Here is a 21,403-nt window from a genome sequence, read left to right as displayed (position 1 = left end):
GAATGATATTTATTGCACTACTGTTTATAGTGAAAAATGTAAACAAGTACAGTATGTCCTTATTTTAACTGCATCTGTATTTGTACATGTATGTTTACACACATACATGCTTGAGAAAAAAGGAAACATGCTTGAGAACTACAACTGAGAAGCAGGAAAGGAAGGGTTATTTCTGTGTGAAATTTTTATTGCGAGCAACATAAATTTTTTTATCCTTTGGAAAAAGGAAAAAGCAAAGATCATTATCAATCTTCGGGACAAAAACAGTTAATCTCTAAAGGTACACACAGACATGTTAAAATCTTTTATTTTAATTTATTGTACACATTTAAATTTTAGAAAGTTTTTAAGTAGATGCACTTTCCTCTGTTGGTTTAGTCTGATCTTCAGTTACCTGTAAAAACATGAACAGCTTCATTTCTCTAATAAATACTTTGTTTTACCCTTCAGCCACCAGCTTAATTCCTCCTATACTACTCTTATGACATCATTTTGTCTTTTTTCTTCAACAGTAATGATTATAAAAATAACAACTGGAAACTTTATTAGTGTTTGTAAAGTCATGGGAAATTAGGGTAAGAAGAAAAGATACGCTAGGTCAGATTACACAGGACAGCTATCTGGAAAAGTTACAAAAAGGAGAACACTTAACCTATGACATAATGAATAGCTAGTCAAAAAATATAATCGGTCCTACTTGTGAAATCTTATGAAATCTACTGCTAAAGACAGAATAAACTATAGACACATAAATATTCAAATCTGTTTTTTCAGTCTGTTTACATAATTAACATTAATAGTAGAGGCAGCTTTAAAATACCTGACAAATCATAATTCTTTTAAGTGTACATTAAGTTTATTAAAAATTGTCATGAGACTTTATACCAATACAACTATTAAGAACTACTACTACTATACTGTAATATTCTAATTTCCATACCAAAATTAGAATTTTACTCTTGCTCAAATAGCTCCAGGGTAAACAACACTGACTTGGCTATTGAGTCCAGATATTACCCCCCCACCCCTTTGGCTGCTGTTGCTTAATTTTAATGAAAATTTCTTCATAGGAAAAATAAAAAACACTTACCATTTTCCGAGATCTTTCTAATAGTTTATCCCATATTGTAAAATGTGCCTGAATAGAAAAGATTTGTTGTGAATTAAATAAAGCAGAAAAGTTAAAAAGGATTGAGTCTTTATATGGCTTTTTAAATAAAACAAGTAAATAAAAAGCTAAAGAGCACTAACGTGACTAGTTATAAAAATGAAATCAGTAAGGAAAACAAGTACTACATATATTAAACAATTGCTTCATTAGCATTTAAGTAAAAAGACTTAAGCACTGAATATGTCATTCTTCCTCTTTTATTCCTTTTTATCATTTCTATCATTAAAAAAACATTCTTCCTAGTTGTCACACTTTCCCAAAGTCTGTGATTCTTTCCCTAAGTAGCCAATTTCAATATGCTGGAGGTTATTCTCTAAATCCTAAGCAATCACAAGAGGTTCAATAGGAACTACCTGTGACATCTTCACTCTGAAAGTGGCAGATCCAGAGGATTTAGCAAATTACAAGAAAGAATAAGCAGAAACAAGTAAAGACCACAGTACAATGATAGAGCCAATTTCCTCAATCTTTAATAGTCTTATGTAGCAGAGGATTATCAGAATGCATTGTGAAAACAGTAAAGTGACAATGACCACATCAATTTTATTAAGCAAATGAAGGTAATATTGAGGATGGTCCAGGGACTATTTCATATAGAATAAGCTCAGAGAATCTGTAACAAAAGGCAAAATTACTATCTACATGCAAACCCTTCTAGAGAGAGCAGTATGGTATGTTTACCTTACTCACACAGAATGACAGCTGGAACAGAGATCAAGGCAAGCAGGGCCAGATAATGCAGGACTTTGTGAAACAGGGTAAAGGGTTGAGACTTATCCATCAAATACGGAATAAGGAGAGGCCTTAGCTCATGAATATATCATTAAAATTAGGGAGAAGAACGCACCAAATGTTAGGTCAAAGATGCTCCAGAAAGGTCTTACCAATATGCATTCCAATGTCCCCTCAATGCACCCTCATCCTAATCCAAAATATAAAAATACTATCTCAATTTGATTTAAGTTTTTATTGCTCCTTTTGTGAATTAGTTTTTATATCCTGAGAAAATTTGTTTTTAATCATAAACTCAAGGTTACAAAATATTAGTGGCGCACAACCTAAGGAAAATTAAAATTTATATCCTTCAAACTGATATAAAATCAAATTTACAATCTCTTCCTGAATCAGAAGACACAGAACTTTAAGCTTTACTTACTCTTAAGTGAACAGGTAATGACAGACCCTGGAATCTTCTCACAAGACATGGCTGAGTGGATTGAAGGTTGTGAACTGCAGACACTTCATACTGGAAACAAATGCTTGTTCGTGGGATAAGAGGACCCTCACTCACGTCAATGAAGTTGCCAATTCTGATTTGATTTAAAAGGTAAACAAACAAAACCTCAACTTCAAATCATTTTTAATTAGTTAAAAGAGAAATCATTCACTCTCTTTGTTGCTACATCCTACTCGAGAACAATCTAGATGGCTCAATTCCACCTGTAACAACCCCTGACAAACAATCTCAAGTAAAATGGCTAACATTCAAAAATCAAATCAAGTGAAACTTTCCCTTAATTAAGTTAGTAAATTTAAAGGTTTTAAAGAGTCATGAGGCAGGCAGTGGAACCACTGAGCTAAATCCCCAGCCCCAAGGGGAAAAATGAGAACCAAGACCACCTGTCGTGTAAAGGTACAAGATACCAATAATGAATACAACTGTACTGTATACCTAAAATGTACTGATAAACTCAATAAAAGAAAAAAAATGTTTTAAAGAGTCATGGAATACATCATGCTATCAATAACATCCAATTGTCTAACAGTGATAACCTACAATTTTGCAGTAACCTGTACAATAGACTAGAAGTTAGTACATAGAACAGATTGTGTCTTCAAAGAGTGGTTTCTAGAGAAAACAAAGTTATGTCCAAATGAAGGAAATATACCTGAAGAAATCACTCCAGGACACAGAGTCATTTTTATATAATGCACCGTACTTGGACTCACTCCATATGGAAGAATATCAACATAAGCAATGGAAATTCTCATCCACAGATCAGAGAGCATATTCCAATTCAATTTGCACATAATGTAATTAATGGTAATAACTAGTGTTCATATTCCTGTACAAAGAACTATCACATTCAATTAATGTAACAATGATTATCTTGCCCAATTTCAAAACTGATGCATAAAATTTTCATTTTTAAACACCATTTTTCAACTTTTGAAATGAACAAAAATAATAAAATGAAGACCAGAAAGCACAACTGTTCCTTAAGATAAAGTTTCCTATCACTGCTATATCAAAATAATGAAGAATGCACCCGGAAGAATAACAAAATACAGTTAAAAAGTCATCTTTTTCAGTCATAGACTTCATTGTAGTAAGAATAAAGCTAAACTTTAAATTAGCATACCAGACAATTTTTAGGTATTTATTTACCGGTGTAGCTTGACTGTTCTCTCAGGGTTCTGAGATGCCTTCTCATCTATAAAATCTATTTTGTACCTGAAAAGCAGCATAGAAAAAAATTTTAATTCTATATATTAGAAAGAACTGTTTTAAGACAACTCCTGTTTAAGACTTCCTCCTCTTCAGCTGTGATTTTGACTTGGGAGCTGCTGCCCATCCTCACCGCCCTACAACTTCACACCCAAAGTTACGACCAGCTTGGTGCCAACCTAATGGATGCTTTTTTCAGTCCACATTTTCTTCACATCACTGCTCACCTCCACTTCTCAGAGTGCTCTTTCCACAGGCGCAAGGCATATCCTCTTTTAAATAGGCCACATCCTATTTTATCTCTCCAGCCACTCTTGCTTTTCTCCACCCTCTAAGGATTCCATCCTGTGCTCTCTCTCTCCCTCCCTCCCTCCCCTCACCCTCTCGGTAGTTGGGACTGACCTGGAACTCACTATGTAGCACAGGCTGATTTCGAACTCCCAGTGATCCTCCTGTCTCAGCCTCCTGAGTGCTGGGAGTGCTGGGAGTACAGGCATATGCCACCATGCCCAGCTGAACACTTTTTAAACTAAGCCTCCTCCTTAGGCTAGCTCTTTGAGGAGCTTTAGTTGCTGCTTACGCATTTATATTGTTTACATCTCTGTCTCTAACTCAGTGGTCTCTTCTGAGCCCCAAACTGTTAATCAATAACCTTTCTATATACCAACTAAGATGTTCCACAAACACCTTAGTCCCCCAAAGTTCGAAACAAAATAAATTACCTCCCTTTATTTTGTACCTAAACTTTTTCTTATCCCCAAATTTCCTATCTTAATATGACATCACCAAGCACCTGTGTTCAAATGAAAGCCCAGGGCCATTGCCTTCTCTGACACCATACCCCTTCTCATGACATCAAATTCTTCACCAAGTCTTATCAGTTCTACAGTTCAATATCCCCCACATCCCCCCAATTCCATCATAACTGGCAGCACAAGTCGAGCTGCAGAGCCCTCATTCAAATCATGACTTTACTACTTACTATTAGGAGCCTTGCTTGTTTACCCCAACATGCTAAACAAATACTAAGGGTGCACATACATGTGGCCACATATGTGTGAGCACAGTGAAATGGCATGAGTAGGAGCACTGGTTTATGCAAAAACACCCATTGACGGCCACCCCTCTTCTGCCAGTCCCTGTGCATTACACAGGGGGCTGATTCCCTTACATGGTTGTCCCTCTTGATCCACCTCCAAGAAATGCTTTTGTCCCCTGTGAGCCAAAACCTCTAATGGTTCCTGCCTTTCCCACTGAAACAGGGAGGTTCAATCACTAACTCACCAACTACAGCCTGACACTGTTCTGTCCTTTCAAACTCATCCTAAAATTATCTTCTTCCTCTTGTCATGCAACTAAATTTATCAGTGACCCAGAAGTCCCCACCAGACTTGAATAGTTAGGTGAAGGAAGGTGAAATCTCAACATAGAGAATTTCTATGCTGCCACCTGCCGTGCAAGTACAAGGACCCGAGTTTGATCCCCAGTACCAAAAAAAAAATAAGAGAGAGAGAGAATGGAAGTAGTAATATAGCTCGGGGGCATTTAAATGTGCCTAGTTCTCATTAAAATATGCCTTTAATGTAAAATACACACCAGATTCTGAGGACTTAGTATGAAATACAAGATAGCATGAGTAATTTTTAATATTGATGTTGAAATTATATTTTAAATATACTGGTTAAATAAAATCTATTATTAAATTAATTATACCTTTTCTTTTGACTTTTTTTTGTAACAGGGATCGAACTCAGGACCTTTCACTTGAGGCAGGTGACAGAACCACTGAGCTAAATCCCTGGCCCTTCTTTTGACTTTTAAAATATGGTATTATACATTTTAAAATTGTATTTCTTTTTTTTTACCTCATTGAGTTTATTGGTACATTTTAGGGATACAGTACAGTTACATTCATTATTGGGATCCTGTACTTTTACATGACAGGTCTTGGTTCTCATTTTTGCCCCTTGTCCCTGCCCTCCCTTCACCCCTCCTCCCCTCCCCCTTTACAAACACTTCATTTCCATTTTTTCATTTTATTAAAATTGTATTTCAATTGGATAGCATATGCCTTAACTTTTGTCAGAGAGTAATTTGCTGAGTTGATAATCCAAGGAATTTTTTTCAAAAAATTTTCTTAATGCTGTAAATGGTGGTTTCAATCTACAGCACTATCTATACTCTAGTTTAGTTACAACAATACATATGTATATATTTGGGGGGGGGGTAATGGGGATCAAACTCAGGACCTTGCACTTCGTAGGCAGGCGAACACTGTTCTGTCCTTTCAAACTCATCCTAAAATTATCTTCTTCCTCTTGTCATGCAACTAAATTTATCAGTGACCCAGAAGTCCCCACCAGACTTGAATAGTTAGGTGAAGGAAGGTGAAATCTCAACATAGAGAATTTCTATGCTGCCACCTGCCGTGCAAGTACAAGGACCCGAGTTTGATCCCCAGTACCAAAAAAAAAATAAGAGAGAGAGAGAATGGAAGTAGTAATATAGCTCGGGGGCATTTAAATGTGCCTAGTTCTCATTAAAATATGCCTTTAATGTAAAATACACACCAGATTCTGAGGACTTAGTATGAAATACAAGATAGCATGAGTAATTTTTAATATTGATGTTGAAATTATATTTTAAATATACTGGTTAAATAAAATCTATTATTAAATTAATTATACCTTTTCTTTTGACTTTTTTTTGTAACAGGGATCGAACTCAGGACCTTTCACTTGAGGCAGGTGACAGAACCACTGAGCTAAATCCCTGGCCCTTCTTTTGACTTTTAAAATATGGTATTATACATTTTAAAATTGTATTTCTTTTTTTTTACCTCATTGAGTTTATTGGTACATTTTAGGGATACAGTACAGTTACATTCATTATTGGGATCCTGTACTTTTACATGACAGGTCTTGGTTCTCATTTTTGCCCCTTGTCCCTGCCCTCCCTTCACCCCTCCTCCCCTCCCCCTTTACAAACACTTCATTTCCATTTTTTCATTTTATTAAAATTGTATTTCAATTGGATAGCATATGCCTTAACTTTTGTCAGAGAGTAATTTGCTGAGTTGATAATCCAAGGAATTTTTTTCAAAAAATTTTCTTAATGCTGTAAATGGTGGTTTCAATCTACAGCACTATCTATACTCTAGTTTAGTTACAACAATACATATGTATATATTTGGGGGGGGGGTAATGGGGATCAAACTCAGGACCTTGCACTTCGTAGGCAGGCGTGGTGCCAGTGAGCTAAATCCCTGGCCCCATAATATACTTCTATTCGTTTCTTAGTACACTGGTTCCAGAATATACCGAAAAATGTTTTGTTATACCCTACAGTTCAGTGAGTAAATTTTTTTCAACACTTCTCCAAATTCAGCTGAATATAGTACATTATTTTTTTGTTTTTTTGAGATAGGGTTTCACAATGTAATTGAGGCTGACCTGGAACTCACTATGTAGCCCAGGCTGGTCTCGAGCTCACAGCGATCCACCTGCCTCACCCTCCCAAATGCTGGGATTACAGGTGTGTACCATCACACCCGGCTTTAGTACACATTTTTTTTAAGTATGCAAATAATTGTCTTACAGAAGACTATTATGAGCTGAATTCCTTTGAGAAATGCCAGGCTAAGAATATGAGTGGAGGAGAGTCTCCCGAACTAATTCAATATATTTATAATAAACTACCTATGAAAATTTATGATTCAATTTCTATATATCTAAAAGAAATTCTAATACTTAATCTAACAATTTGCAGGAGTGCATTTTGGCTTCAGACTACAATATCTATGTTTGTAATTTTCTATTAATTGAATATTAAAATTTAGTTTACAATCTTACAACTAGTAGAAGAAGGTGAACTATAAGTTCTCTGATTAGAAAAGAGAATTAAGAAGCCAGGTAGGATTTAAAATGCTAACAAAGAAAAATCCATCAAGTAAATAATTTATATGCAGAAGACTAAGACCTGACCATGTAAACAATTTTCTTCAACTGTTAATTCCCTTCTAAACCACTTGCATTTTCAATCTTATCCTTTTCAGTTAGAGTGGAAAAATGGAAGAGAAAGTCTGCCAATTGAGCAAAACAATACAGCTACCTCACGTGTTATCGCTTCAGAGTAGAAAGAAAAAGGGGATGCATACTACTGTGCTGATATACAAAGAAAAGCCTAGGAAACAGAGAAGCTGAAGTGAGGAAATTACCAATTGTGAGGGGGAAATCACAGGTTTTTTTTGTTTTGTTTTGTTTTGTTTTGTTTTATTTTTGGTACCAGGGATCAAACTCGGTCCCTGTACCTGGGAGGCAGGTGCTGGAACCACTGAGCCAAATTCCCAGCCCGGAATCACAGTTTTAAGTGAACTCAACAATAAGATAAACAAAAGAGAGTAGACCAGTGCAAAAAGAGGCCTCAGAGCAGAAAACAAAATGGTGTCATATGTACATCAAATACAAAAATCCTAAAAAGTTAAGCTTTGGTCATACTTACTTGTTGTGCTGAAATATTTCTAATGCCACTTTTGCTTCAACTTCTAGAGTTTCAAATGGCACATCTTTATAAATTAAACCATGCACATCTTTTGTGAAGGAATGTAGGTTCTCCTTAAAAATGAAAAGTATTAACCTTTAACGATTTACCTAACAGCATATCACCATGAGTCAGATAAAATTGTCTGCTTAGTACCATGAATCCCACTAAAAGGTGAAAAGCAAATCTGTTAGGAGAATAAGTTACTAATTTGGAATAACAGAATATTTAGGCCACATACACCTCTCACCATCGGCTATAAAATTATAATTTACCTATAATTGAAATATTATCACCAGATGTGGCACCACATGCCTGTTAGCCCAACAATGTGGGAGGCTAAGGCAGGAAGATAGCAAGTTCAAGCCCAGCCTGAGAAACTTGTTGAGATGAGCCCCTGTCCCAAAACTTTTAAAAAAATTTAAAAGGGGTATGGATGTAATACAGTGCAAAGGCTAACTCCTCAGTAATGCAAAAAAAAAAAAAAAATTATTATTATCCCACATTAATAATTGTCATTACAGGCAAGCCTACAAATAAATTTTAATAAAACATCTCATCCAAATTACATAGGCATACATTTATTAAAACTATAATGTAACAAATAAAAATGCCAATGAATAATAAAGCAAGACTAAAAATGTGCTTATACTATGACTAAAACAAAGTTTATTTAATGAATAGAGAAAAAAATTACTGTTCTCATAACTAAGAGTTTTACTAGAAATGTTAAATCATCCATCACTGACCCTATACAAAATAAAGTATATGCTCAATATTACAAATTTCTGTTAATGAAAAATGTCAATTTTGTACAAATAAAATGATTAATAATATATGACTAAATAAAAATCTATGATTTAATTTCATAATATAAATCATTACTAATATAGAAAAGGACAAGCAGTATTACACAAATAATTTTTAGAAGAAAATTCCATAAACTTATTAGCTATTTTGACATAAAATGACTTATCTATTTTTAATGGGATAAAATACTTTAAAAATCTGTGTTTGTGGCTAATACAACCATCCTTCAGTGTAACTCTTCCCTCCTCTGTGTCAACCATCCAACCCATGCAGCCTGCTATTGGCTGGTACATTTCTTTTTTTTAAAGCTTTATCTTTAAAAAAGAATAAAAAGAGGGCAGCAAGTTTCATAAATGACAGTTAAATCTCCACGTCATTAGTTTTACTGTACACCCCCTGACAAAGAGATCTGTTTTCAAATTTGGAAACACAGTTGAAAAGAAGCTATACTGACAAGAACTCCGTATAAAAACCAGTTCTAATCTCTTCCCTGACCCTATCTTTCCTCCTCCTCCTCCTCCTCCTGTTCCTCCTCTCTCTATCTCATATTTATCCTTCCTCTTTCCCCCTTCTCTTCTTCTCCAAATGAATAAAGAGTTTTTTTTAAAAAAAGGTAGCTTCCAAAGACAGAATTTAAAGCTTGACCTTTTCTGACTCCAAAACCTTTGATTTTAATAATTACAGTTCACTGAATCTAAGATGTATCATTAAGAAAAACACTACCGATTATAGTTGTTAGGATGCTACCTACAGTAAAAATAAATCTATTTTCGGAGATATTAAAATGTAAAAAATTGTACAGTGAATAGTAAAATAACAGTATATTTCCTCCCATTTTTTGATCGCTAGATTCCCAACTTGCTAATTCTCCCCAATCATAACTAAGCCTCCAGGTTTGACCTTTAATAACCATCAGTAACTTCTACCTACCAGGCAACTGATTTACATTGTCTGTGGTAGCCCTGCCCTAGTCCCAAGTCCCAGACCAATAAGAACCACACTAATTATGAAGGCATAACATTCACAAAGTGTTCATTTTGTTGCTATTTGTGTTAGCTTTTCAAGTTTATTCTTTAAGTCATCCCCTCTCAGCATAGTCCCAAGTCCCAGACCAATAAGAACCACACTAATTATGAAGGCATAACATTCACAAAGTGTTCATTTTGTTGCTATTTGTGTTAGCTTTTCAAGTTTATTCTTTAAGTCATCCCCTCTCAGCATAACCCTTGTGTACGTACGCAGGGATCTCAAAGTATGTAACACACTAAAATGACTTATGGCAGTGGTTTTCAAACTGTGCTCTAGATATTCAAATAGGTATGGATCTAATTCCCCCATCACCACATCAACTAAGAGTTAAGCTTCTGAGTATCTCGAACACCATTACCATAAATACATAGTTAGGACTTAAAGAAAAAGTCAAACAGGACATAAAGCTTCAAGACATCAGACTATGGTGCTGCAAATACCCTCAGTCATGAGTCTCTGTCTTAAGTACAAATGCTGGAAAAGCAATAACAGAAAGATAGGTAAATTCATTAAGTTCCTCAATGTTCAGTATCATTCAACAACACTAACAGGAATCATTTTAACAGAGAAAGGTTAGACTCTAAAATTAATCGTCCACTTACTTTTGTGGGAATCCATTCATCCAATCTCTTATCCAAAACTACATCATAGCAGAAGGCTCCAGCAACCACTGTAAATCCAAACAAAATGAAAAGCAAAGTCAAATCTGTTAGGGCAGAAAGTTATTCATTTGCAACAACTGAATACTTAGATCATAAAATGAAAACTTAGCGATCTCTCTCAATATTACCAATCATAACACTGTTGTCATTATCCTAGCTGATTACCAGAGCACTATCAAATTTCCCACACCCAAATGAACTCATCTCTTATTAACCCCAAATCACCAACTTACATTTCAGGAACATTAACACTATAGGGACCTCAAACAATTATCAATTATAAAATTTTTAAAAAGGAGATGGGGATGTAGCTCATGGCACTGTGCCTGCCTGACAAGCACAAGGTCCTGAGTTTGACCCCCAGTACCAAAAATAATAATGATGATGATGATAAAATAAAATATTTAAAATAAGATATTTAATAAGCAGATGAATGACTAGGTTGACATGAAATGTTGAATTTCCTTTATAACATCTTCTGCATATCCTCCTTTCAAAAATCATTTTTGAGGTTAGTCTGGTGGAACACTCTTATAATCCCAGCACTCTGGAAGACAGAGGCAGGAGGATCCCAAGCTCAAACCCAACTTGGGCAACTTAGTGACTTAGCAAGACCCTGTCTCAAAATAAAACATTAAAAAGGGGAGGGGTAGTGTGGCTCATTGCAAAGGTCCTGCGTTTAATCCCTAGTACTGAAAAACAAACAAAAACCTCAATTTATTAGCATCTTTCAAATATTTGTGGTGATACACTTTTTAAAAAAATTACACATGATCCTACCACACATTATGGTAAGAAATTGCAGTTTAACAAAATTAGTCTGTATCCTTCCATGTTATCAAAATGGCGTCGTCTTCAGAATCATGGACATTTCTGGTGAAATGGTAGCACCTTAGCACCATGTCCATCTCCTTCCCCACATGTTCAGTTTAAAATTAAAGGCTTAAAATGGTTAAGAAAACAATACTGTGACAGCATAATTCCATGAAAATTCATATTTAAAGAAATATTTTCCACTAATTTTATTATCAATGTCTAAAAATTACTTCATTATTTTGTCTTAATAGGATGGATTTTGTTATGTCTAATAGATGAAATATATATAATTTATATTAGATGAAATTTATGTTAGAAATGAATTCTGTATACCACCACAATTAGATATCAAAATATTTCAGGATTACAAAAGATATCTTTATGTGTATATGTACGTTACCGGGAACCTCTGGAGCTCTGACCAAAGTGACCATGTACTCATCTTTGAACGCCCTCTCTATCACACAGCCCAACATCATGGCACAAGAACGCCAGTAAGCCTGGAGGGAAAAAAATCCATATGAATGCTACACACTCTACAATACTAAGTTAACTTATGGCTTAGGAAATATTTCTCATGTACCTGTCTATTCTCAGCATGCACATGAGTTACTATCAAGCCATAACATTACCTCTGCCCAACAAAACCAGCAAATAATGAAACGGGTTAGCAATGTTTCTGTGTAATATATCAGACGTTATAATGGGCATCAACAAATAGGCAGTTTTAATATCTGATTGTACTAATTTTTATCCCAGATAAAGATAATTCTTAAGAAACTTGTGCTAAACTAAAATAAATGTTAATGTTTATATATCATTTATAAACATGGTGAGAAAAATTCAACTTGCAAGATTCTATCCTACACCCAACATCACTCAAGTTATTCCAAGCAGCCCCATTAACGGGGCTTTCATTTTTCTAGCAGATTTTGATGGATGGATATGCCTGACAGAGGTGTCCATGAAGTGACCTTACCAGAGTCAAACGGAGAAGCATATACCCTGCACCATACCTGATCGTCTTATTCCCTTACTGCCACTACTCCAAGCACTTGACCTTCTAAGCTCTTCTCCACATCTGAAGACTACAAAAGTGGGGTCACTTGATTGTATACCGCAGAGATTGTTCCATTATGTATTCTACAAAATCACATTATATTTACAAAAGTAAGTATAAACCTAGGCCTTAAAGGCAAGTAGCAAAATATACATCACCTATCCTACTTAATTAAATGCTTTTAAATGTTTCACTTTATAAATTCAGAATACTCTGGTTCAAATCAAGGCTCCATCACTTTCTAAACTAGTAATCTTGGTCAAGCTGTGGAACCTCTGTCAGTTTATTTATAAAAATAGGGAGAGGGGTGGGGATTTAGCTCAGTGATTTGGTGCCTGCCTCAAAAGCACAAGGACCCAAGTTTGATCAATGGTACCAAAAGAGAAAAAATAAACAAACAAACAAACAAAAATAGGGAGAATGGTACCTACTCTGGAGTTGGTATAAAGATTAAGTCAATACCCACCTGTAAGTCACTTAGAACAGTGTCTGATACATAATAATTAGTAGATGTTCCACTACTATTATAAAGTATTTCATTGCAACAGATATTTATTAAATATCCATAGTATGTAAGCAAAGTAGTGGATCCAATAAAGAAATGATCATCATCTTCACAGAATCAAGAATCTAATACATTCAACAATCTATGTTACAAGACAAAATTTGAAGACTCTACCTAGAGACAGTGGCCAAGTATTGCCAGACCCCAAAAAATTCTGATAAGAAAAAATCTATCAGGCTGCACAGGATACTACAGGTGGCATTTTAACTGAAGCTAAGATGATACACACACTTTAGTAAGAGAAAGAAAATGTTCAACATTGATAGAACATGTACAAGATCAAGGGGACAGTGTGGCATAAACCACTCATGTCCAAGCGCTCTGTGAGAGCAGAGCACAGAGAAGGTGAAAAGAAAGGCTGGGGAGGTTGGGCCAGGACAGCTAAAATGGTAGGCCAGGGCACAATACCCAGGACCTGGAAGGTTACATGAACATCATCAGGCAGGCACGTTATTTAGGAGTAAATGACACAGTACTTTCAAATCACTTAATAAAGCTCTTAGTGTTCTGTGAAAGACTTTCAAGTACTTAAAACTGGGTGAAGGGAGCAAAAAAGAACTTTTAAAAGTTTTTGAAGTCACCCAGAGAGATGCTTCAAGTAGTAGTAGTGAGAATGGAGTCACCAGCAATACAGAGAGGGTTATCAAGAAATACACACTGAGCTGGGCATGGTGGCACATGCCTGTAATCCCAGCACTCTGAAGGCTGAGGCAGAAGGATCACTGTGAGCTCGAGACCAGCCTGGGCTACACAGTGAGTTTCAGGTCAGTCTCACTACATAATGAGACCCTGTCTCAAAAAAACCAAAAAAAGAAATATAAGCTGGTGCTGGGGATTTGGCTCAGTGGTTCTGCTACCTGCCTTGCAAGTACAAGGGCATGAGTTTACCACACACAAAAAAAAAAAGAAGAAAGAAGATAAAGAAGAAGAAATGCAAGCTGAACAAAGTTATGAATGTAAAAGACATGTCATATAGTTGTTTCAATCCCAAATAGAGAAGTAGATCTATCTTCTGAATTATGGTATCTTCTAATCTAACAAATAAAACACTGTCTACCTAGGACAGTATACTATATGATCTTTGCCATATGTTTACAAGCTATACTGCATACAAAATAGTTTTAATAAAAACAAGAAAAAACTGAGGAAGTTAGAATGTAGAAACAAATACCTTATTCACTTCTGTTGGATCACAATCTTTGAATGTAAGAAATTTAATTTCACAGGACTTGGTCAAAGGTTTATACATGTCCCAAGGTTGTCCGTCCACAAGAGCCAGAATAGACTTCCTGCAGTACCACTCACTTAAATCTAGAAATTAAAAATTGATTAATGATCTAAATCTAACAAATCCCAAAGTGAAAATTTAAACATTGCTTCATTTGTTTAAAAAAGCAAAATTCTGGGGACTATCTTTTTTGCAGTAGAAAAGTGCTATATATTATATGAAAAAGTACTTAATATATTCAAGGTATTATTATTAACAAAATTACTCAAAACATTTATAAAAATCATTGAAGCTAAATTTAGTTTGAAATTAATTTGTCAGCCGGGCATGGTGGTGCATGCCTGTGATCCCAGCACTCGGGAGGCTGAGGAAGGAGGATCGCTATGACTTCGAGACCAGCCTGGGCTACATAGTGAGTTCCAGGTCAGTCTCAACTACATAGTGAGACCCTGTCTCAAAAAACCAAAAAAAAAAATTAATTTTTCAATTATTAATCAAACCATCTTCCAAGAGCTACATTTAAATAGTCAGAGAGCAGCAAAATGCATATATTTGGATAGATAGACACAAAACTTGGAAAAGAAAAATATAGTAATATATACACACATAAATTTGCTTTAGGGCCAGGGATTTGCTCAGTGTTTCTACCACCTACCTCAAAAGTACAAGGTAACGAATTTGATCCCCGGTACAAAAAAAAAAAAAAAAAAAAAAAAAAAAAGAAAGATAAATTTGCTCTAGATTGTTTGGGGTTTTATTCCCAAACCATCTTACTTTCATGACATGGATTCAAGTCAATGGTACTATAGTTACCATTTTTTACATTATGATATAAATTCATATAAAAGTCATTTAGCTCTGGTCTGTTCTACGGCCCTAGAATATAATTCTCCAATTCCAGATGTCTTGCAAGTATATAGATACAAAAATACTCAAACAATAATGTCTAAATTATTACCCATTACATATATTCCATAAGGACACAATCCTGTCTATTTTTGCTCACTCCTTAATATTCCTAGAGCCCAGCACCAGGCCTAGAATGTAACAAGTGCTGGACAAAAGTCTACTGAATGACTGAAGGTATGGATGACAAGAAAGAGAAGTCATGTTAGAGGTAGTTCAGAAACTTCACCTCTACGCCTTTAATATGTATAATGCTTGATACTAAAAGCCTGAAATTTCTCATGTATACCTATCACATATAAGACATTCGAGAATTACTTAAAAACCAAATAAATAACAATCATAAGTACTAACTCAAGTACCAAAGTAGATTGAGAAGATGTACACTCCATAACCTTTAAGTTGTTTATTAAAAGAAATCATCACTAAGCATTCCAAAAATTTAAATAAAGCAGCTAGTCATGACACATATTTTGGGGGGCTAATTTAAATAATATCCTTTCTAACAAAGCTTTATCCAAGTTTTTTGATCAAAATAATATGTATGGACTCTTTTCATTTTCACACCAAAATACACACAAGGCACAATTCTCTTTCGTAAAGTATGAACAAAACAAATTATTTTTACCCCAGTCACATTCACTCTAATCACATCTCCACTCACACATTTACATGTACATACTAATCCAATAAAAACACAATACACAAAGAGGAAAGTGGTCAGCAGATAAAAGATATATTAGGCTATGAAGAGCTAGAAAGGAAAAGGTGGCAAAAAAGCTGGTTATCTGAGGCCACAGCAGTCCCTTTTTCACAAAATCCTTTAACACTTTCCTGCCAGCTTGAACCACAGGTGGCACATGCATGACTGTCCCATCAGGTGGCATAGGTCTGTCTAACTGGGTGGTACAAGACAGGTGATGGGGCAGTCATGTATGTACAGTACCATCACAAATGTGTTAATGAAACCACTGAAAGACAAGTCCACCAATGACAACGCATTCAAGTCTGGCCTTGTGCTTGAAAAAATTTTAAGACCTTAAACATAGCCAGATTCCAGGAAGGCCCAGGACAGCACGAGCACTGCATGTCAAGCTTTCAATAAGCACAGTATGTTCTGCTACACAGCTCACCTAAAAGGGTCATAATTTTATCCTGATACTGATACTCACGCATGGCACAACTGTAAGGAGTTGAAATGTTTTTATTCATCAGAAAGACAGTGCCAGGGTCAGTTTTACCAACATGTTTAACTTCAATCTTCTCAGTTCGAGGAGTTAATGATAACTGCCTTTTTTTCTCTTTGTTAAAGAGATCATTCCTCATTTCTGTCAGTTCTGTCAATGATAGCTGAGCAGCTGACGAAGTTGCTGTAAATCCTGTGGAGAAGTTAAACATAAAAACTGAAAGAAATGAAAAATTTAAGTCTAAAACCCGCCCTGTTCCACTTCTGTATAATCAAATAAACAGAATTTTGTCATTCATCAAAATTCATTCAGAAGCAAAGTCAAACAACTTTCTAATAACAAAAATGGTAAAAAGAAGAAAACCACAGCTAGCCCAGATCCCTGCCTCTATTTTGCTTTCACATCAGATCTGCTTCCCTCTGATTTCCTGTGTGATATTCCAAACTATGCTTTAGAAGAAAGAACAAAAGTAACCAGGAAGCAGAGTCAAAACTAGGCCAGAATCATTGGAAAGGAGAACAAAGTTGTTGGTTTGGTAGAGTCGAGGAGAAGGCCAAAAGACCTACAATAAACTGCAAGTTTTATATCCAAACTACTAACATCTAGGGTAGGAAACAGTTTGTAAAATAACTCTTTAAACCAAGAGACAACCTGCAAGGAGGGAAAAAAATTTTATCAGCTGTTCCTCAGATAAAGAACTACTATCTAGAAAACACAAAGAACTTTAAAAAGCCAGTAAATTTATTTATTTTTCTCTCACTGAGTTTATTGGTTCATTTTAGATATACAGTACAGTTACATTAATCATTGGGATCTTGTATCTTTACATCACAGGTCTTGGTTCTCATTTTTCCCCTTGTGCCTGCCCTCCCTTCACCCCCTCCTACCCTCTCCATTTACAAACACTTTATTTCCATTTTTTCATTTTCTCATATTTTTTCCCTTATTACCTTTCCCCTACCCTTCCCACTTTCCCTACACCTTTAGTCCTTTTCTCCCTATTTCACATTGTCAATTATATCATTAGGATCTTATGTACTATTATAGTTTTTCACCCCAGAGAAACTATTTGGTATTTATACAAGTATGAATTATTTATTTCACTTAGGAGTATATCCTCAATATGTATCCATTTCCCTATGAATGAATCTAATTTGTCACTCTTTATGACTGAGTAGTATTCCATTTTATAGAGAAATCACATCTTCTTTATCCAGTCTCCAACTGATGGACAAATGGACTGTTTCCAAGTTTTAGCTATTACAAACTGTGCCGCTATAAACATAGGTGTGCATTTATCACTGTGGTATGATTCTTTTAATTCTTTTGGAAAGATAACCAGCAGAGGGATGGCTGGGTCAAATGGAACCTCTAATCCAAGCTCTTTGAGGTATCTCCATATTGATTTCCATAGTGGTTGCACCAGTCTGTGCTCCCACCAACAATGGAGAAGGGTTCCTTTCTCCCCACAACCCCGCCAACATTTGTTATTGGTTGATTTCTTGATAGCAGCCACTCTTTGTGGGCTGAGGTGGAATCTCAGTGTTGTTTTCATCTGCATCTCTGGAATGACAAGTGATGTGAAACATTTTTTCATATATTTATTTGCTCCTTTTACTTGTCTGAGAAATCAGACCTCCAAATTTAAAGACCTAATTCAAAAATGGGCATTTGAATGAACAGACATGTCTCAGACAAAGAAGTAAAAGGAAACAAGTTTGTGATAGCTAATGCTTGGAAACAGCCCAAGTGCCCATCAACTGGAGACTGGATAAAGAAAATGTGTTTTTGCACAAACAAGGGGAAAAAAAATGAGAATCGAGACCTGTCATGTAAAGGTACACGATCCCAATAATGAACGTAATTGTACTGTATACCTTAAATGTACCAATAAACTCAATAAAAGGAAAAAAAATAAAATAAAGTGGAATACTACTCAGCCAGAAAGAACAAGAAACTAAAGACAGTTATAGCTAAACGGATGCACATTGAGGCCATATTCTTAAGTAAAATAAATAGGACAGGTGTAAATACTGAATAGTTCCTCTGGTATGAGAAACTGAAAGTGTAAATAAGGATTAGAATGAGTAACTGATAATGTGTAATAGGAAGAGAAGGTACTAAGGGGTAGGGGAAATGGGAGGAGCAGGGAAAAGGCAAGGAGTGAAAGAAAAAACACATGAAATAAATAAATGAAAACAAAGCTTTTGCAAATAGGGAGGGGTGGAGAGGTTGAAGAGAGGGCAGGGTAATGGGGAAAAAATAAGAACCAAGATATCTCACAAGTTGCCAATGATGAATGTAAATGTATACCTAAACTGTACCAATAACAAAATTTAAGAGAAAAAACTAAAATATGTTTATTAGTATACGTCTACAGTACCTAATAGTTACAGTCACCTTGGGGAGTTACACGTGTGCCAAACGCAAATTAATTCTTCTTACTCCTCCCCTGCATCCCCAAATCAGGACGGATGACTAGGCAGCTAAGAGTATCCCTAAGGGAAGATCCCAGCATGTTTGAAGGAGACCGGCTCCTTCCCAAGGGCACCGAAAGCTCCGCCCCGCGCAGCGTCCCGCTCTCCTTCGACCCCTCTCTCGCTCCTAGATTTGTCCTCTGAGAGCGGGAAGGGCGGTAACCACAGCAGGGGCAGAAAACTCTCCTCCTCGGACTTTCTCGGTCCCAGCCAGGCCCAATCTGGGCTACACCACTCTCCACTCTTGGCTCTCCGTCCCAACGGCCCGCAGAAACTCACTGCGGCTAGCTCCACCACTTGGGGCGACGCGCCAAAGCCGCAATCCCCAGACAGACGCCAACGCCTCCATGGCGGCCACGCGAACCGCGGCGCACAGTTCCTCTCGGTCGTCCTCCCCCGGAAACCAGGAACGCGCACCGAAGGTTCCGTAGGACAGTTCCATTCCGGACCCTGCTCACGCACGGCGCGCCGCCAGTGGGGGGCGCGTGTGCGCTGCGCTGAGCATTAGTCCCTGGCTCCCGGCACCGTGGGCGGGGACTGGACTCAGAGCTGCCTGGTCTGCGGGGCGGTCGCCACCCCTTGAGGTCCGCAGGGGAGCAGCTGTCTCCTTTAGAGGGGAAAATCCCCCTCACGTCATTGCCTCACTGAATTGGGTGAAGGCCTTGTTTCCTACAGAGAATATATCCGGGGAGAAAACTTGGGGAAAGACCATTTACTCGAGCTTTTTGGTCAGTCCGGCTGGCCACTCCCCAGATACCTAGGTCCTCTTTTTAACTTTCAGTTTGCAGAGGTGCTGGCCGGGGAGTTGTGCTCTGGGCTATCCCTTTAATTAGCTGTTCTACAGTGGGCCTGTTGACATTGGAGGAAATTAATCTATAGAGCTCTTTTCAATTTACTTGTATTGGCTTATCTGTTATCTATGGAGTATGGAGAGCATACTGAAAGGCCACTTGGGCCGGACTGTTTGTCTCTTGTCCACTGATGTAACCCAATAGCTCCAAATCTAAATATTTGTAGGATGAATGGATGGATGCCCTTGCAAAAACTCCAGTGATGTTCAGTCCCTTTGTCGCACCAGGATGTAGTTGTTTTTTTTTTTTTTTGGTAGAGGGGAACAAACTCAGGACTTTGTGTTTGAGAGGCAGGCGGCGGAACCACTGAGCTAAATCCCTGGCCCCTGGATGGTATTGTTAATTTCAAGTAAGCATTCTGTAAGTAAAATCTGGAAATGTTTTTATTCAAACTTGGTTGATACTATGGCAGTACTGAAGCTGCCTAGGTTTCTAGCTTGAGCCCAAGACTTCCCCACCCCCCTTCATCCCCATACTCCCCGCCTTTGAGCTGCTAACGGAATCCACAGCCGGCAGGTGGAAGTGCAGTTTACGAAACAACACCAAGGCCTTCTCACACCAGGGAACCGCGCTGTGTCTCCTTGGCCCGGATCTTACGTTCAGCACCGGGCCGTAGAGAAAGTGTTTGTTAGTCTGGATTTTTCACGTTCAAAATGAGAAATATAAGTGGCCAAGCTTAGATTTGATTCTCTCTACATTTTACCAGGCTAAAAATTAAGAAAGTTTGTTAGAGATCAAGATATACTGTCTCTAGGTCGCATCCCACAAATTCCCGACTAAACAAAGTAGGATAAATGCACCTTTTCAGTAGAGAAATCTGGTGTGATATTATTTCAATCTCACGTGTTCCCCAGAGGTCCTTCTGTGGAAGGCTTGTTCCCTGGCACGTGGCACTATTAGGAGGTGGTGAGACCATATTTATGTGCTCCTGGGTATCCTCAAGATAAATGAGGATTTTTTTTAAGTGATTTATCTTTACCTGGTGTCTGTTCCTTAAGGTCAGGCTACCCATTAGTAGGCAAAAACAAAAATTAACTATCAACTAGATTAAAATGTAAGCCATTTATATAGAGATACGGTACTGACTTGAATTAACAGTACTATTTCTTTGAGAGTGGAAGTCTTTTGAATTTTACGTATACTATTGGAAGAAACACCAAAAGTATAGGCCAAATACTATATATTTCTATCAACAGTATAGAAAGACTAAGTTTGTAGACTCACAGGATTTTTTTCAGACATTTTGGAAGTTAGGTGCGAAGAGCCTGGAAGAAAAACAGGTGTATCCTTGGAGAACTTTGATTATGTCTTCAAGTTGCAGTTTTCTCAAAGCTATAACTTCCTCAAAATCTTAGTTTCCTTAAAATTATACTATGTCTCCTTTCTACCTATCTTTTACTGGGGATGGAACGTGGGATCTTGCGCTTACGACACAGACAACAGAACCTCTGCTGAATCCCAGGCCCCTTTCTACCTATCTTTATTTATTTCCTGTCTTACAGTGAATAGGCCTCCTCTGCTATGTGCTCCCACCATCATATACTGTGCCACCACAGGCCCAAAGCAACACAGCAACTGACCACATACTGAAACCTATAAAACCATCAACCAAAATAAACTTTTCTTCCGTAAGAGCTGATTATATCAGGTATT

General features: G+C 36.9%; 1 protein-coding gene across 2 annotated transcripts; it reads right to left on the bottom strand.

The window, feature by feature from the left end:
- Nucleotides 1-225: 225 nt before the first annotated feature.
- Nucleotides 226-19,304, bottom strand: Mrpl39 (mitochondrial ribosomal protein L39). 2 transcript variants are annotated; one of them, XM_033755903.1, is made up of 10 exons: nucleotides 18,806-18,953; nucleotides 16,408-16,614; nucleotides 14,273-14,412; nucleotides 11,877-11,976; nucleotides 10,601-10,668; nucleotides 8,121-8,233; nucleotides 3,561-3,626; nucleotides 2,328-2,481; nucleotides 1,091-1,138; nucleotides 226-394 (listed from the first exon to the last, which is right to left on the bottom strand). In XM_033755903.1, exons 2-10 carry the CDS (start codon nucleotides 16,559-16,561, stop codon nucleotides 347-349), a joined length of 891 nt encoding a protein of 296 aa, XP_033611794.1. In that variant the 5' UTR covers nucleotides 16,562-16,614; nucleotides 18,806-18,953; the 3' UTR covers nucleotides 226-346. The 2 variants fall into 2 exon arrangements, with proteins under 2 accessions (XP_033611794.1, XP_010606856.1); XM_010608554.3 differs by lacking the exon at nucleotides 18,806-18,953 and adding an exon at nucleotides 19,179-19,304 and having other exon boundaries at nucleotides 229-394.
- Nucleotides 19,305-21,403: the final 2,099 nt, after the last annotated feature.

This window comes from Fukomys damarensis, unplaced genomic scaffold (genome assembly GCF_012274545.1).
Source record: "Fukomys damarensis isolate Sample0158 unplaced genomic scaffold, DMR_v1.0_HiC HiC_scaffold_24, whole genome shotgun sequence".
Lineage (NCBI taxonomy): Eukaryota > Metazoa > Chordata > Mammalia > Rodentia > Bathyergidae > Fukomys > Fukomys damarensis.
The sequence above is the reverse complement of the archived record's forward strand: the minus strand, read 5'-3'. Positions and strand labels throughout refer to the sequence as shown.

Coding starts and splice junctions, on each gene's coding strand:
- Mrpl39 (XM_010608554.3), bottom strand. CDS start 19,248: ATGGAGGCGTTGGCGTCTGTCTGGGGATTGCGGCTTTGGCGCGTCGCC. Junction 16,615..19,178: donor AAGTGGTGGAGCTAGCCGCA/GTGAGTTTCTGC, acceptor ACTTCTCCACAG/GATTTACAGCAACTTCGTCA. Junction 14,413..16,407: donor TCCTTACAGTTGTGCCATGC/GTGAGTATCAGT, acceptor TTTAATTTCTAG/ATTTAAGTGAGTGGTACTGC.